General features: G+C 37.3%; 1 protein-coding gene across 7 annotated transcripts in view; it reads left to right on the forward strand.

Moving 5' to 3' along the window:
* Positions 1–17,646, forward strand: part of adad1 (adenosine deaminase domain containing 1 (testis-specific)) — a 58,270-nt gene extending 40,624 nt beyond the window's left edge. For all 7 annotated transcript variants that reach the window (XM_079839912.1, XM_079839914.1, XM_079839910.1 and 4 more), the window contains 6 exons: positions 5,705–5,828; positions 6,617–6,787; positions 9,305–9,537; positions 12,279–12,513; positions 13,352–13,484; positions 17,242–17,646. In XM_079839912.1, the coding sequence (XP_079696038.1) occupies positions 5,705–5,828; positions 6,617–6,787; positions 9,305–9,537; positions 12,279–12,513; positions 13,352–13,484; positions 17,242–17,355 (1,010 nt within the window). In that variant the 3' untranslated portion in view covers positions 17,356–17,646. The remainder of the gene's footprint in view (positions 1–5,704; positions 5,829–6,616; positions 6,788–9,304; positions 9,538–12,278; positions 12,514–13,351; positions 13,485–17,241) is intronic.
* The last annotated feature ends 441 nt before the right edge of the window (positions 17,647–18,087 follow it).

Genomic DNA, 18,087 nt, shown 5'->3' on the forward strand with positions numbered 1-18,087 from the left:
GGTCCAATTCTCGGCGTCCAATGGCACGGGTGAAGGGGTATCTGCTTGTTACTGCCTTTCCTTTTACGCAACACAACAGGATTAAATTAAATACATTTCCTAATATGTATTTACCTCGTTATTTCATCTGACTCCATTAATGAAAATGTTTTCCAAATATGTTTAGTAATTTAGAAACGGGAATAAATATTTTTTTATATTCACTCTTTACTCTATATTTTACTCGTTCATTAGGAATCTATGTCGCTTTGAGATCCTCGTGCCGGCCGGACACGGGTCTCACGATCACAAACTCGTCAGTTTTGGTCCCTAAAACAGAGGTAATTGACTGTACACTTTAGAGCGCCGCTCTCATGCTTGCTTTCTCTAAAAGTATTTTATTCAGTCCCCATAGATCTGTGTACACCTGAATTAAAGCAACGTTATTTCTAGTCACGACCACTACTATAGCTATAAGTCGACCAATACTTTCTCTAATAGTGGTTTTGGTATGGTCATGCCATGGTTTCCCATGTACACTTAGCTAGAATAACTTTACATTAAACAGAGGTAAGGCTCACCCTTTTTAGGTTGGTCAATCAACATTATTGTTGTCCTAAACCGAAATTCCACTTTTAGCCATCACAGTCTAAGTCCACTTGAACTAGTGCCAAAAGTTAGTCGGAATTCCAGAATCTCAGTTAGTGTGCTCTACGCTCCACTCAATTATATTTTGGTCTGATATTAACCTGACGCAGATTTGTGGTAACACAAGTCTTCACTTAATATACTTGAAAGAAATAATGTCAGAGTAAATCAGAATAAATTCAAACGTAACAATTTATTAACCAGGTAAGAAACATCAATCAAAATTCAACTCGAATAAAAGTATCAATCAATCATATTCAAAATAAATCGTTCAGAAATCAAAGATTTAGAAATATTTACCTGGTAGTGAAAAAAGCTACACACAGCAAGAGTGCGGGAGATCTGAATGCAGATTCCCCTATTTTTGTAACACCTTCCTTTAAATACCTAGATAGAATAGAATTCAATAAGTCCACCAAATGGTGGTGTTTGTGATAAATAATTAGATTTGGTTCCTCATTCAGGGGGTCACAAATGGGCAGTCAGAATTTGTGATTGAATGGGTCCTAAACATCTGTAAAGGGGGACACTTATTTACATACAGGAGGCACTCTGAGTGGATGATCTGTGGGAGGTCACCTTTTGGTGACATACAATATTTTTCTCAAATTATAGAACTTCTTGGAGGTTTGTATTATGGTTGAGAGAATGAGACAATTTTACCAGATGCACTGATACGTTTCAAATGATACTAGACATGCATAGTTACACATTGTACACATTTAACTTTGCATAGATTTTGAATGAGTTTTCAGTGTGTGAGAGAATGGGCAATACAGAGGGTGATGGGCAGCGTGTGATGTGTCTCAGGTTGGGTTATGTATTCAGGAGAGTGTTCAAATGTTAATCCTTTGAAAAGTCCTTTGTTTCCCAGGAAGTCATCGTTTCTCAGCCCAGACGTCCTAGCGTCCGCAGTCTGAATACTCCATTGGAGTGCATTCAAATATTTCTTTGGAGATATTTGTACACTTTGGAGACATACTGTATGTACACAAAGTATAACCGTTTAATTCAATTAATCCCATTGACTGGGACGTGACGTCCAAGTGAAAATTTTGCTTCAGCAGTCTTATCGCAGCAATCATAAACAAAAAAGGCATGGATTTTCATTGTTCAAAAGGTGTGGGAACCCTTTAAGAAATTCAGAGACAGTGATAAATAAAAACACATGTCAGACATGAGGAGGTCATTGGGGCAGACAGGAGTACAACCAGACAAACTGAAGAATGAACTTGTCTCGTTCACACTCAGCACGTCCTACTCAAAGACGGTTTCGGGAAATAGTACTTCCTGCATAACAGCATGGGAACTGTTGACATTTAATATCATTTATGAAATAATGACGTCTATTGTTCGTTTTTAGAATTAACGTCAACGTGTTATTTTTAACAAATGGCACCTGTTTGTTGCATTTGTAATGTCATGGGGGCACTTAAAAATGACGGCTGATTGAAATCTCCCCAGTAAATCTCTTCGTATAGCCAACAAGCCATTGGATCACTATGGTGCACCGAATATGGACATATACTGGAAGAGGAAGCAATTATATGGTTTCCTTTGGCCCTTTCATAATTTTTCATTGGTGTGATATCATTTTGAAACCAAACAAACTAAAGCACAGGAAATGTTGGAGGATTCTTAATGATATAGGTCATGTCCACAGGATATTAGACAAGCAAAATGGTCAAGGAAGCAGAGTCGTCATAGGTGTTGACAAGCTTATTTTTGGAAACATTTACAGTAAAAGGAAGGGAATTGATAGTTTTCAGTCACGTGACAGGTGCAGAGACCCGGAGGGGAAAACATCCGAAAACTGTTGCACAGGCCTGCCAATTTTCCATCTCAAAAGTTGACATACCAGAGCTCCAAAATTAGAAAAACATTTCATGTTCTCACCACAGGTGATGTTTCAGTGGCTCTTCATCAGACAATGAACACGTACATTGATAAGCCCTTATATACACATCACATGATCAACCACATTACAAAAACATGATCATCTCTATCAAAGGATCTATCTCCATCTCAAAAGAAAGAAAATCAAAAATATGTGAACAGAATGCAATATAGAACCCACATTATTTTAATCACTAAAACCAATAGTTTTTTAAAGGGATAGTTCACCCAAAAATGAAAATTCTGTCATCATTTACTCACCCTCAAGTTGTTCCAAACCTGTATGAGTTTCTTTGTTCTGCTGAACACAAAAGAAGATATTTTGAAGAATGTTTGTAACAAAGCAGATAGAGCAACCATTGACTACCATAGTAGGGGAAAAATACTATGGTAGTCAATCTGCTTTGTTACAAACATTCTTCAAAATATATTTTGTGTTCAGCAGAACAAAGAAACTCATACAGGTTTGAAACAACTTGAGGGTGATTAAATGATGACAGAATTTTCAATTTTGGGTGAACTATCCCTTTAATGCCAAAAGAGAGTTTGATCACATATTAGGGAAACAATTCAAAAAAGCCTGCACACTCTAACAATGAAGGGGAACCACCAATTGCAAGATAAAAAACACTGCTTTAATGATAACGTGACAACACATGTTTCGGTCACATGTCATATTTCTCAATGCCTAGTTAACAATGCTCAGAGAGCCATCTTAAAGGGTACATAACACACACAGTTTGTGCCAGTCTCATGTTAATCTTGAGTATCTATAGAGTAGTATTGCATCCTTCATGTCTCCCAAGAGTCTTTAGTTTTATCATATTTTATAAAAGACGGATACACTGTACCGATTCTTTCCGAAAACAGCCAAGCTTGTGCAGGTGTGCAGTGGGCGGAGCTAAAGAGACACGAGCGCACACACACACAAAATACATCATGGCATTATCCCTGGATAACCTTTGTTTCATTATATATTCGTGTTGTACATTTATATGCACGTACACGCTGATTGTGTACATTAATCACACAGAATATTAGGTCCGGCCCTTTAAGACCTGCACGGACCCAATTCATTGGAGTACATCTGATTTCTTATTCAACTGTATACGTTTACTAAAGACATCCCTGACTGTGTTTACCTGAATACTCGCCAGGATGCGCATTTTTACATATTTTTGACCATACAAATCCAAACCCAATAATCCGTGAAAGAACTGAATCATGATCGCATGTTGTCAGAAAGGCGTGTGCGCGCTTCAAGTCAGAGTCCGGCAGCGCGAGCACGTCCCGCTCTGCGCTTTATTTTCTCATGTGTGCATGTTTTTGTTGCTTTCTTTTTCATGCGCTGTGCATATATATTTGACTCTTCTGCTTCCAATGTTTAGTGAACAGTGGAAGCAGAGCTCTGCACTCACGTCCTGACTCCTGCTGTCACACATCGACGCAAATTAAAGAAAATTCTGTCCTTAATTACTCACCCTCATGTCGTTCGACACCCGTAAGACCTCCGTTCATTCTCGGAACACAAATTAAGATATTTTAGTTGAAAGCTGATGGCTGAGAAAGGCTTCAGATAGGCCTCCATTGGCATTCAGTACATTTACTCTCCCAAAACGCATAAAAGGCACTTAAAACGTCGTTACAAAGTCCATCTCACCACAGTGACTGTACAATAATTTTACAATGCGACGACAATAGTTTTTGTGCGCAAAAAAATCAAAATAACACCTTTATCCAACTTGTTCTTGTCTTCCGTGTGTGCCTCCACGACGCATGCGCGAGAATATGACGTAGCGCCAGCGTTCGGGAATCCATGAAGTGCGCACTTTAGCCCGATTTTGAGAACTACGCCGAGACCTAAAGCACGATCAATGTAGAATTCAACAGCTTAGACACGCGCGTCTTCCTCTGCTTGTAAACAAATCGCTTCTGGGTCATCTGTCCGAACGCCGGATCTGCGTCATATTCTCGCGCATGCGTCGTGGAGGCACAATAGACAATAACAAGTTGGATAAAGGTGTTATTTTGATTTTTTTTTGCGCACAAAAACTATTGTCGTCGCATCGTAAAATTATTGTAGAGTCACTGTGGTGAGATGGACTTTGTAACGACGTTTTAAGTGCCTTTTATGCGTCTTGGGAGAGTAAATGTACTGAATGCCAATGGAGGCCTATCTGAAGCCTTTCTCAGCTATCAGCTTTCAACAAAAATATCTTCATTTGTGTTCTGAATATGAACGGAGGTCTTACGGGTGTCGAACGACATGAGGGTGAGTAATTAATGACATAATTTTCATTTTTGGGTGAACTAACCCTTTAAGAAATACTGCTTTTATTAGAGTGCTGTCATTCTTAAAGTACCGGTACGAATAAAATTTCATATCGTAGCATTTTTAATAGCAGGGTATCGCGATACTTTTCTAGTACCGGTATATCGTGCAACACTACATTTACAGATTTCATTTGCAAACAAACCAAACATACGGGTGCCCACTTGAACTCTGTAAAAAGATCATCTGTTTCCTATCTTGACCGGAAAACCGAGTTTGCTCATTTTGGTGAATGTTTACACTAGCGTGCACATACTATGCTGTAATTAATATCCATGACTCACTTTTCAATTTTTTTTTAAATTGATAATCAGGGTATAATAACGTCCAGCTATTTAAAGGCCGCCAGTTACCCATCCCTGGTTTAGTTCCTGTCTCTATGAAGCCCCTCCTTCGGAAAAGCGCAGTGTGCTCTGATTGTTCGGCTGGATCAGTGTGTTGTGATTGGTCAAGCTCTTCCAGCATGTTTGGGAAATATAACCGTGAGTTTCAACACACTACTAACTCAACCAGGCCCCATCCCTTTATTTAGCGTATGCCTTGGGCGGGAATTATTTAAATGAGGAATATTTTGACATGTTCGTTCCCAAAGAAAATTCAAGACTTTAATGGAGGTGTTTCAGGGAGTTCAGAAACACTGACACTGATATAGAGAAGAACTCCCGCTGGAGGGAGGCTTTCATGCTCAAACAGCAACATTACACACTAAAGACAGATGAACATAAACTCTGGTGCATAACTCACCCCAATAAAATATGCAAGCACCATTTGGAGATGGAGTTTGTGCAATGTATCATATGCCTGTTATTATGTAAGTCTAATCCAAACTCTGCTGTGTTTCGTCTGCAGCCACAGGATGTGAGGTTGTTGCTCTTGGAACGGGCAGTTCTAATACCAAAGCCAGTCCAGCACCCACAGGACGAATCCTGCATGATTCACACGCGGTAGTAACTGCCCGGAGATCACTAATGAGGTACTTAGGATTTTCATCTGTTAAAGGTGGTCATTACATTGATGTTCTTATTACTCACCTCTTTGCTGGCACTGTCCAAAAAGCTTTTGGTCGCTGTGGTTTACACTTTATGTCTCATGATCTAAAAACCTTGTGATCTGTAGGTTTTTGCTTTAATTCTTGAAATGGGTTTGTGCCCATGTGTGAATTTCCTTACAAAACTGAAACCGTGTTTGAAAAAAGGTTTTCTGGAAGTAGATTGGGGTCAGTCAATTTTTTAAAGGCATTGATACTTTTATTCAGCAAGGACACATTAAACATTTTAAATGTATCAGCTTCCACAAAAATATGAAGCAGCACAACTCAACATTGATAATAATGAGAGAAATTTCTTGAGCAGCAAATCAGCATATTAGAATGATTTCTGAAGGATCATGTGACGCTGAAAATGTTGCTTTGATTGCATGAATAAATTATATGTGAAAATATATTCACATAGAAAAAGTTATTTCAAATTGTAATAATATTTTATAATATTATTGTTTTTTTTTATCATGTATGCAGCCTTGGTGAGCATAATGGTAATTCTTTCAAAAACATTTACATGCTTTACTGTTTGGTGAATTTATAGTAATTTTTTTGAAAAACAAAACAAAGATATTTGAAAGTGTTAATCCATTGACGGTGACAGTTTAACTTCTGTTGGTCAACCAAACTCGAAATAGCCAAATGTAAGATAATTAAATAGTCTGTAGTTGATTTAAAGCACAGATTAATGTAATTTAGACTGTGTTTTGAATGTGCCATAGGTTTCTGTACAGGAATCTGTTGCTGTTCTTCAGTAAGAATAGTGCTCTGGAGGAGAAGTCCGTCTTTCAGCAGGACCAGACCACGAAGCTCCTCAGCTTCAAAAATCACATCACTCTACACCTGTACCTGAGCCAACTGCCCAAAGGAGCGGCACAGATACCTTCTCAACTGTACACACTCACACACATACATTTACATAGGCTTTAAAGTAGAGATGATGCAACATTCACTCTGTATAAACGAAGAGAGTCACGTCTGATGAAGGCCCACTATATTGTTCTTCTTTAATCCTGTAAAGCCTGACATGAAATAATAGTCAGAAAAATCTTTTTTAAAATTGAACAGTTCGTTGAACCTTTAGACAAAATCTAAAAAGAAATTTGCATATGTGTATTTCGTTTAGTATCATATTTGATACATCAGGCTTTTAGGCTCATATGATATAGTGGTAATATGGAGCTCAAACTCGAGTAGGAAAAAATAGCTCTGTTTTATTCAGAGGTCCAAACTGAACAAAAAATGCAATTAGTTACAGATGCTGATATGTATATCTGGCAAAAAAGCAGGGCTGGGTACAAAATATTGATATCTCGATTTTAATCGATTCTCATTTTTACGAACCAATATCGATTCTTAAATCTCAAGAATCGATTAGTCATCCTGTTTTCAGTTGATGAATGAACGGAACATTGTAGTGCCTCCCATTCAATAAATGGCAATAATTGTTGTGCTTTTACTTTTGATATGAAACAATGTCTCCCATTTCAAATGACATGATTTGGCGCTGTTTAATGTGGCGACAGATCGCAGTTGCACCTCAGAGTTAGTTCAAGTGAAGCGGCAGTGCAGAGTGCACATGAACTCATCCGCTTTAATACCAGTTACAGCGTGACATAAACATGAATCAACATCTGAAGGTATGTTAAAAGATAGTGTACATCTTACTCAATCAGTGATTCAACCGCAGAAAGACGTCAATAAAACAGTTGGTAAACAATGTCATGTAACGTCACATTTTCCTCAGAAAAACGATAGTCAGTGACCATAAACTCACTAGTGAGCTAGAAAAATGAACACTAGGAGCATTTTGATAAATATATGCACCACATTACATATTCATTCATTTTTAATGATCTTCAATATTTAATGCATGTTTGAATAAATCAGTAAAGTTTTTATGACAGCCACCATTTAAATGTGTATATTTCAAAACGAATTAGACTAGAATATGATTATGTAATTGTAAAGTTAGTATTATAACTTTATTATTATAAAAACATTCTTGAGTGTAATTTAAATGTTTGCATACAAATTTAATTTTAACCTTCAATATTACAGTAATGTAGTAGGCCTACCAACTGACACCCATGTATAGTTTACAGCATTAGTTGAGATTTTTTTCCTTCTTGCATTGTATCTGATATATATCCAAAATAATCGGATTGAATCGAAAGCTTGTGAACAGAAGGAGAAATTTGTCAATACCCAGCCCTACAAGAAATATACAATTCTGATGCTTGTAACGTAAATAAATCTGATCTTTATAACAGTTTAACAGACTACTTACATAAAATACATAAATCAGTCGTCTCTCTATATCTGCCAATAATATGTCTTAAGATGACATTTAAATGCTTAGCTTTGGTTTAAAAGCTTTGGTTTTTGGTCACAATGATGACTGAGAGATGATCGAATAAACCTTCCTCAAAAGCCTGATGGATTAGACTGGGTAAACCCAGCCTGATCTGCCGGTGATTTGATTTCGCCCTGCAAATCAGTCTGGAAACCTGTACATTAATTTCTGCTGCTTCTGTTACACTTTTGTGGGAACCAATCACAGACGGGCTTATCCACCTGGTGCGCTATTGCCGGGTTTAACACGATGATGGATAGAGAAGCGATGGGTCGTTGCCCGTTGATCACGCCTCTTGTGGTCTGATTGGTTGAAGGACTATCCAATTGCGTACAGAGTCATTTAATTTATGCTCGTTTATCACGCCTCTGGTGCAGTAGAAAATACATAACAGACTCCCCAGACCAATGTGCAATCTTAAATTGAGCTTGGTCTGGTGATAGCCAGACCACTGATGGATCATATTTGATGCTCACATTTGAACATGATTTTTCTTTAAAAAAATATGTTTGGAATTCATATGTTTGCTTCAGTCCAGTAAGAGTTCATCTTGAAATATTACAAACAATATAAAGTTATTCTTACATTTACTTTATAAAAATCTTTGAAGATTTCACAGCAAAAAGACACGTGAAGCACAAGCTGAAGGTGGACATTTTTACAATTATACTTAAAGACTTTCACTTGTTGAAAAATGATTCTATGATTCTATTCTATGAACTATCAATCAGACGACAAAAGGCATGTAGTAGATTTTGTGCAAAAGTTTCAGCAGTTTTGATCATGTTCATAATTTACAGGCCTAAGACATGTGCATGTCAAATATGAAACAAATATGAAAGTAGACTTTATAGGGTTGAAAGTTGACATTTTCTTTTTAATTGGTTGAGCTCTAGCTTTTTTATTCCTCAGTTGTGCATGCACACATTGTGACCTTAATCTTGAAGAAATATAGCAGACATTATTCTTTTCATGCAAAACATTTCATATAAAGAAATCAGGTTTCGGTATGAATTTGTTAAACTACATCACAGTTGTTGTCCTTGTTTTCTAGCCGTCTCAATCCTTTGTCAATCTCTGCTTGGGAGGTGAATAATCAGATTGGGCTTCATGTGGTGGTGGAAGGGAAGGTCTTCTCCAAGTTCTCCAGCTCGTATGAGCAGATGGGCTCGCATGTTGTCAGTATGTCCGCCACAGATAAGATCATGCAGTGGCAGGTGTTGGGCTTCCAGGGGGCGCTACTGAGTCACTTTATTGAGCCAGTCTACGTGAGCAGCATCTTCATTGGTAAGTTAGCATAAAGCCCAATGCTAGGGCTAGTGGTCAGCTGATAAATGGCCAAGGGTGATATATCAGATTATAGATGATAGGCAGTTTTTTAATTATCGCATCAGGCGGTACGTTTTTCTGTTTGGCCAATGTGTCGGAAATAGGATTTTTATTTTGACAGCAGCACTAACAACAAACTTTGAATCCTTGATTTAAAACTGCTGCGCTGTATCCAGTTGTCTGCTATGTCGTATTCATGTCAAATTTACTTGGTGCTTTATGTAAAATTTGTGCTACTTTGTCTTCATTTGAAAAAGTATCTGTGCTTTCGTTCCTCCCTAAAAGGCCAAATTTAAAGGGGTGATGAATTGAGAAATCAACTTTCCCTTGAGCCTTTGATATATAAAAGTTCATCGTGATATAGGAATATCCTGTAAGTTTCGGAGCTGAAAACTTCCTTGTTAGTCAAAGAAAAGCTTTTATTGACACCAGGGCCAGAAAACGAGATATCTCAGAATATGTCGACCCTTGACGTCATCGTGTGGTGAAACACAGCCTCAACAGATAAATATGTACGTCTGCTTCTGTAGTCCCGTCCCGCCCATCGACTCGTGGAGCTAAACGGATCGCAATACCGAGCAATGAACATGCCGAAGAGAGTAATATATTGCGCTGTACCCATAAAAACCGGACGTTTCTTGAGAGAACCTCAAAACCAGGGCAGAAAATAGCCTATTACTTAATCATTATGACTTTTTTGAATGTAAAAACCACACAAACGTCATTTGATCAAGTTGACCTCAGACAACAGTATAAAAAAAATTAAAAAGCCAGTTCATGACCCCTTTTAACTTCCAAATCAGCCAAATAAGTGTTGTAAAATGCAGTCTATTGTTGCTAAACTGCGGGACGTGTTAGATATTAAACAGTGTTATTAAAAGTGCATTAAGCCGCAAAAGAGACGCTGTTCCCCAGGTGGTTTTCTGTGTTAGTGCTCCAAGTCGGAACTGGGAAAAAAATAAGCAAATGGGCCATCAGTCCATCATTAATGATAATCAAACAACAAATGACAAATTTGAAAATCACTCCCTGATTTTGACTGAATTACTTAAAGTCCCTGTAAAGTCAAAACTAAACATGTGTTCTGAGTTCCTCACACCACAGATAAATGTTTCATTAACCACCCAGCCAAATTTGAATCATAAAAAAATCTGGGAAGTACATAAAATAGCTTATCAAAAACCTGAAAAAATGAGCAGCATTCTCTGCTCTCAAACGCTGGGGGTGTGTCCGCTGTCGGCGCCGAAACCACGCCCACTCGCGGGAAAGCGGCAGTAGCACACAAGACAACACTCACTGATCACGAGCGTCTATGATCACGACGTACCAGATGTCGGCGGGACGGGAGGATGAAGGCCTGGGCGGGGGATAGTCGGTTCTGCAGCGGATTATCAGTGAATCCCAGTTGTCTCCGGTGAAAGTTTGTAAAACGAACCGGTGTAAAGTCACTGCAGAGGTAGGTGTCGGTGATGATCCTCAGCTCTCCATCAAGATGGCTGTTCACAAAAATAATCCACCTTTTCATCGTTTTTGTTTTGTAAGCTGTTATGTAAGTTGTTGACTATAGTAACTAACAGTAACTCACGATCGAACTGATGCGAATGTGCTCTAGTTATGATCGTGTTAGGGGAGGAGCCAGGCTCGGTGGCTCCAGTGCGTCATCGAGCCACCGTTTTAGCCCCGCCCAGAAAATCCTGAACACAGCAACGGTGAAAAACTGTTTAATGGTCTAACTTCTGAATTCAGTACTTCATAGTTCACAGTCTTTGTAATGTGTTTCAGCAATACATTTCTAACATTTATAATGTGTTTAGAAACAAATCTCAGAATTGCCTTTACAGGGACTTTAAGGAGCTTTAATAAGGATTAATGGACATTCAAAATGTACAGTAAGACATGCATTATTTGGAGTGTTATTTTACGTTTGATTAATTTTTTGTTGTTGTAGGACATTACTTACCTGAATACCACTGTTATTACATCTTCCAGAAAAACATGTATTTAGTTGTCCGTTTTGTTTGTAATTAGTTTCTTTATTCTTATTGTCTTGCTGACTTTTACTTGTCTTATGTAATTATTTTGAGGACCTTTTTCTTACATTAGTTAACCTCATATTAGTTTTTACTGAAGTAGTGATAATTGTATATTATCTTTAAATTAAAATAATATTTGGTATATATGATTTTGCATGATTTTGATGTAGTTTTATTTATTTATTTAGTCAAATATTAAACAAAAATAAGAAATATTAATATTGTAATGTTTCATTGTAAAATAAAAACCTGAGTATTTAAAAAATATATATAATAATAATAACAATAATAATTGTATTTTATAATATAAATGTAAAATTACAATTTTAATGTTTTTGACTTTATTAACTCATTTTCAAACATTAAACCATCAAACTTTTATATTGACATAGAACCGCAGGGAGCTCTTAACTTTTTTGTTGACAACAGCCGGTTTACAGTATATTATGGAATGCTGTGATGTCTTTGTTCCAAGAAGAAAACTCAAGTCTATAACGGGAATTCAGAAAGAGTGACACACATTACACAATTAAAGAAAGTTGAAAATGTAAAAAAAGCACAATAGGTCCTCTTTAAAAAAAAACTATAAAAAAAAACTGTATTCGGTCAACCATTAGTCCAAGTGCTGTTAATGCATTTTGTTCCTGGTATTCTTGTTTTGCTCAGGCGATGGCAGCTGCTGTGATACTCGCGGTATAGAGATGGCAGTGAACCAGCGTGTCGATGGCATCACCTCAGCACTTCCCTTGTACTACTGTGTCTACCGGCCACACATCAGCCTGGTGTCCTCGGCCGTGCCTCTAGACGCACACCCTACCCAAAAGTCCCTCAGCCTTAACTGGAGCCACGGAGATCTTACGGTGGAGATGGTCAATGCTCTGGAAGGAAAGTCTACCGAAGAGTGAGTGTTATCCATATATGCTTGTCATGCTTTTAATGCATCCAGGTGCTTCTTATTGGTTATTCTCATTACTGTAATTCTGTAATGTGTTGTGTTCAACTGCATTAAATGAGACATGTCACAATGCAGTGCTTGTCTGTCTGTGAAACCAGGCCTAAATGACAATTGTTGTCCTTGCTTTCTATGCACTGTGAAAAACACAGGCTTTTGCTCAGTTGCGTAACATATATTGTGCAGTCACAATGGTATTTCACTGTTTTCTCTTCCAAATGATCAGTGACGTTACACTTTATGCCATTTGAAATGCATTATTAGATACACAAAACTCATTTACTAACAGATGGCAGCTTGAATTGCGCATGTACACTGTAATGTGTGTGCTCTGAAAACACCAAATTAAATTAAATTAAAAGCACATTAAAAGCACACTCAGTTATGTCTTAAGGGAATAAACAGAGAGAACCAAACATATTAAATGTCAAAACAGATCCGTGCATTAGTGTGAATTTAGTCTGTAATGTCATAAATAAAAACAAAAAAACAGCTATAATGCTTGGTGTACTTCAATGTACTTTCAGATACTGAAATCACTCTTTGATTCAAGACACATTGTTTATTGCTTGATTTTTGCTTATTGTTTAATTAAATAAGTAAATAAAATAGTATAAATTAAATAGTTGAACTAATTGATTAATTTCAATCAATAATCGTGTTGGAATCGGATCATGATTCCCAGAATCCACATTTGGATGGAATCGCGAGGTGCCTAAAGATTCCCACCCAATAGTGCTAATAAGCTTGACATGTCCTCAACTCTAAATTCTGTTTTCTTCCCCAGCTCACCGTTTAAGAGCAGTCCAGCCTTGGCCAGCCGTCTTTGCAAGGCAGCGATGTTGAGTCGATTTAATTTGGTAGCTAAAGAAGCCCAGAGAGAGGAGCTGCTCACCGCTGTCACGTACAGGGAGGCCAAGGTACTGCACTCTTTATTATTTACATTCAGCTATAGCGCTGCATGATTTAGAGAAAAAATCGAATTGCCATTTTTCTGATAAATATATTAATAAAATAAGTTATTTAAGTTCATAAAGCCTAATTTATTGACTTGGTCTTAACAACCATGGCACAAATCATGATGTATTTAAGCAGAAACTGATGTGAAAATGTCTTTATGCGTATGCCTACTCATATACCAGCAATTCAATTATTTCAACGTCATTTAGGAAAACACAAAGATAAGTAGGCAATCACGACATGCATTACTATAATAATACACGTAAAGGAACAACAAAACAGCTTTTTTATTAATTACTGAAATGTATTCATTTTATTTTAATGATTTCCTGAAAATAATATATGCCTACACACACACTTTATAAAGAAACCGGGCTATGCCTACATACATTTTAAGAGAGCGTGCTTTGATTTCCTTGACCATGATGATGAGTGTTGTACTTCGTGACTGTTCTGTAGGTGTTGATGCGCTTGTACACTCTGCATTTGAATTTAAGGTCACCTACAAATGCTTTATAAATCGTTCATAGGATCATTTTATTTTACAGTATAACAGTTAGGGCTGGGTTTTGTTCAAAATCTTTCGATCCGGTGCCAATTTCGTTACCTCTATTTCGATACCGGTTCCTAACGATACTTTTTTCGATACAATATGTTTTAAAATCCATTTCAACATCAACTAAAATACATTAAACACAAAACTTTTATTTTTCACCTTAATTAAAACAAATTCTGGTAACACTTCTCACTCAGGGTAACATTATTAATAAAACTGGTTGTGCTTTTTGTAAGGGTGCTCTGATCAGGATTTTTGGAACCGATCACCGATCGTCGATCACAGGAAGCAGTACAGATCTATTTGAAGCCTTCTTTTTATCATGTAGAATTATTTATAGGGAATTTTACAGACATTTGTTCAGGGCCTGAATTTTATTCAGAGGTAATTTATTCAGACTTAAAAATAAATGCAAATGATAAATTTTTGTGACGATGCGACACTGCCTCGATTGTGCAAGTGGCAAATCCTGTGTCAACTGTGCAGCTCGATTTTAGTGCAGATGCGCTGATGTGAAGCCATTTGAGCATTTTGAAAGGGAGAGACAGAGCGCGCGCATGCAGTGATTCACTCGCGCTGTTTGTGAACTTACGTCTCACAGAAAGTTTTCCTTTTGCGCCTTTGGTTGCAATACTTATCACATATGTTGCACTTTACTGACTCGGCATCCACTTTTATAAGTGTATAAAAGCCGCTTGGCTTTTGGCACCGAAAGATAAATAATTTTTCGATACTCATAGTATCTGAGTTTTTCGTTCGATACCATAAAATTATCGCCGTTCGGTGCCCAGCCCTAATAACAGTAAAATTACAATACTAATATTTTTGGCTGTCTTAATTAATTTTCAAACATTAAACCATCTAGCCTTTATTTTAGTGTAAAACCGCAAGGAGCCCTTAAATCATCTTTTGTCGACAACAGTCGGTTTGTATTCACTTTTCATTACAAGTCAGGGAAGACGGTTGGCGCATATTGTTTCTCCAATTGCATGTTATAAGCGATCCAAACTCAGAGCAGATGCAGGAGTTTGTATTTTAGTCTCTTTTTAGTAATGCAATTCTATTTAACTCAGTCAATATAGTATAAGTACCTAGTAGTATAGACGGAACTAACATTTTCTTTTAGCCAAACCCATTTCAAACAAGGTTATCTTATTATATTATTGTTACCTTATAGACTCAATAATACATCCATTCCAGACATGGAGGACGGTCTGATTTGAATTTACAACATGTTTATTTTACCAACCAAACATGTTAGATGTCTCTTAAAGGGTTAGTTCACCCAAAAATGAAAATTCTGTCAGACTCATTAATGACTTACCCTCATGTCGTTCGATACCCTTAAGACCTTTGTTCATCTTCGGAAAACAAATTAAGATATTTTGTTGAAATCCAATTGATCAGAAAGGCCTCCATTGGCAGCAATGACATTTCATCTCTCAAGACCCATAAAAGGTACTAAAGACGTCGTTAAAAAGTCCATCTCACAACAAGCATTTTTGCAGTTTGCACTTACTCACTTTGTGAGTTCACGTCAGAGGCCCAGATGGATGGAGGCCTTTCTGAGCCATCGGAAAAAAATATAGGTATAAAAAAATATCTTAATTTGTGTTCCGAAGATGAACAAAAGTCTTACGGGTTTGGAACGGCATGAGGGTGAGTAATTAATGACATAATTTTCATTTTTGGGTGAACTAACCCTTTATGTCGCTTCTTCTTTTTCTCCCAAAGACGAACCCCAGCTGGCCAGCCATCGGTCCCTTTCTCTTTGTCAGACTTAGCTTTGTTTGTTGTTGTTTATGCTAACTCAGCGCAGCTACATCTTCTAAATAATGCCGCGAGTGGGGCTTAAGGAAGTGACGTCACCTGACGAGACGAAATAACGTTATAACATTCAGGCCTACGAAAATGAAGAGACATTTTAGCATAGTTTTTATTTTGTAAACCACATTTAGTCTCATTTTTATTCGTCAACAATATTACATTATACATTTAATTATAGTCATCGTCACATGACCAGCGTTGCGTCTCGTCTCGTTTTCGTCACGGGATAAAGGTTCGTTGACGACGATATTTAGTTATAATTTTTGTTGGCGAAAGCAACACTATTCCAAGCTCATCTTCAGAACAAAAATTAAGATATTTTTGAATAAATCTGAAAGATTTTTGTCCCTCAAAAGTTGCGATTTTCTACACCTATATGGCTAGGAACTACTTTCTCATTCCTGCGTAATAGTCGCGGATCTTCGCGGCCGTACCATGGCTGCAGCGGCGCAATGATTCGTTGGTATTCTGTGAAACATGGTGGTAGTATACACCTTCGACTTACTATCACAGCCCTTTACAACACACAGAACCATGGCTAATCACACAGGTAAATCCACAACACAATTTGTCGGCTGCAAGCCTGAAACTTTCTCTGCAACTACACAAACTTAGTGCCGGTCACATTGAAAGTTACCTAGCTGGGCTACTTTCAGGCGCTGTGTTCCATCATTGCGCTGCTGCAGCCATGGTACTGCCACGAAGATCCGCGACTATTACGCAGGAATGAGAAAGTAGTTCCTAGCCATATAGGTGTAGAAAATCGCAACTTTTCATTTTCAGTTGGTATTAGCACACGAATTAACTGTAGAAGAGTCAAGTTTTAAATAGGAAAAATATTGAAAGTGTCTTTGGTCATTTTTTGAATGAGATGCTAATGGACTGATTAGAATCAATGATGTATGCTAAGCTATGCTAAAAGTGCTACCGCCAGATACAAAGATCGGCTGAATGGATTCAAAAACGGTAAAACTCAACTATTTAACTCTAGGGGACTTGTGAAATGAGCCTATTTTCAAAAAAAGTGGAGTGTTCCTTTAAGCCATATCGTAATGTCAGTATTATTTAGATTAATTGTGCAACCAACGTCACACTAGCTGACTCGAAACGACTCTGTAACAATATTGGAACCCAGAACACCCTAGCAACGCCCTGGAAACCACCCTGGTGAATTTGAAGTGTTTTTTAGCTGTTGTTTTTTTTACATGCAATTACTGACAACAAATCAAAGTATTAGTTCTCCAGCTTTAAAAAGAAGAATTCTTAATGGGTGCTGCTGCTAGTTGTCCACTTCAGATTTGTATTGACTATCTCGTTCTTTATTGAACGTCAAGATGATGGCAAAGCTGTACCAGGAAGCAAAGAGTGTGCTGAAGTCTTACCTGGAAAGGAAGGGCTACGGCCAGTGGGTGGAGAAACCGCCGATCAGTGACCATTTCTCTGTGTGAGAACCCACCTACAGATGCCATAAGACACTGAAATGTCATGTTTAAATATGTTTAAATTGCATGCTGAATTACTTTATGGTTTGCATGTTGGTTTTGTTTAAATTTGTTGTATGTCAATGCAACGAGGCTCTTACAGAAAACAGACTGGATTTGAAGTTTATTTACCCAAGTGCAAAGATGTAAAATAAATAAAAACAGTTCAAGACAGATAATAGTGTAAAATTATAACAAATGGGGATGTTCTGTTTGTTAATGAAAATGAAAATAATAATAAAAATTGTTTGAACATTTATTTGCTTTACTGACTGAATAGTAAGTGTTGTATTTTAAAGAAATCATATTATGAAGGAATCAGCTTTGTGAAAAAATGTCAAACGGCGATGGAAACGCATCAATTGAAGTGGAGATCTTTTAATTCTTACCTTTTATAGTCCAAAAAGTCCATTCAGGATAAGTAAATGATAGTACAGTCGGCAATATATAATACAAGGATGCGCAATGCTAGAGCCTTTATATAAACAAGTTGTGTACTATGCTTGTCCAATCAAGTCAAGTCACCTTTATTTATATAGCGCTTTTTACAATGCTGATTGTTTCCAAGCAGTTTTACTGTGTTAAACAGGAAAATAATGCAACAGAATTTGATTTGGCTGTACAGCCGCTCTGGAGAAAAAGGTGATGTCATCCAGCTCAGTTCAATTATCATATAGTGACAATGCGGGCAGATCAGTA

This window comes from Gobio gobio (genome assembly GCF_949357685.1).
Source record: "Gobio gobio genome assembly, chromosome: 16".
In the NCBI taxonomy this organism is placed as follows: domain Eukaryota; kingdom Metazoa; phylum Chordata; class Actinopteri; order Cypriniformes; family Gobionidae; genus Gobio; species Gobio gobio.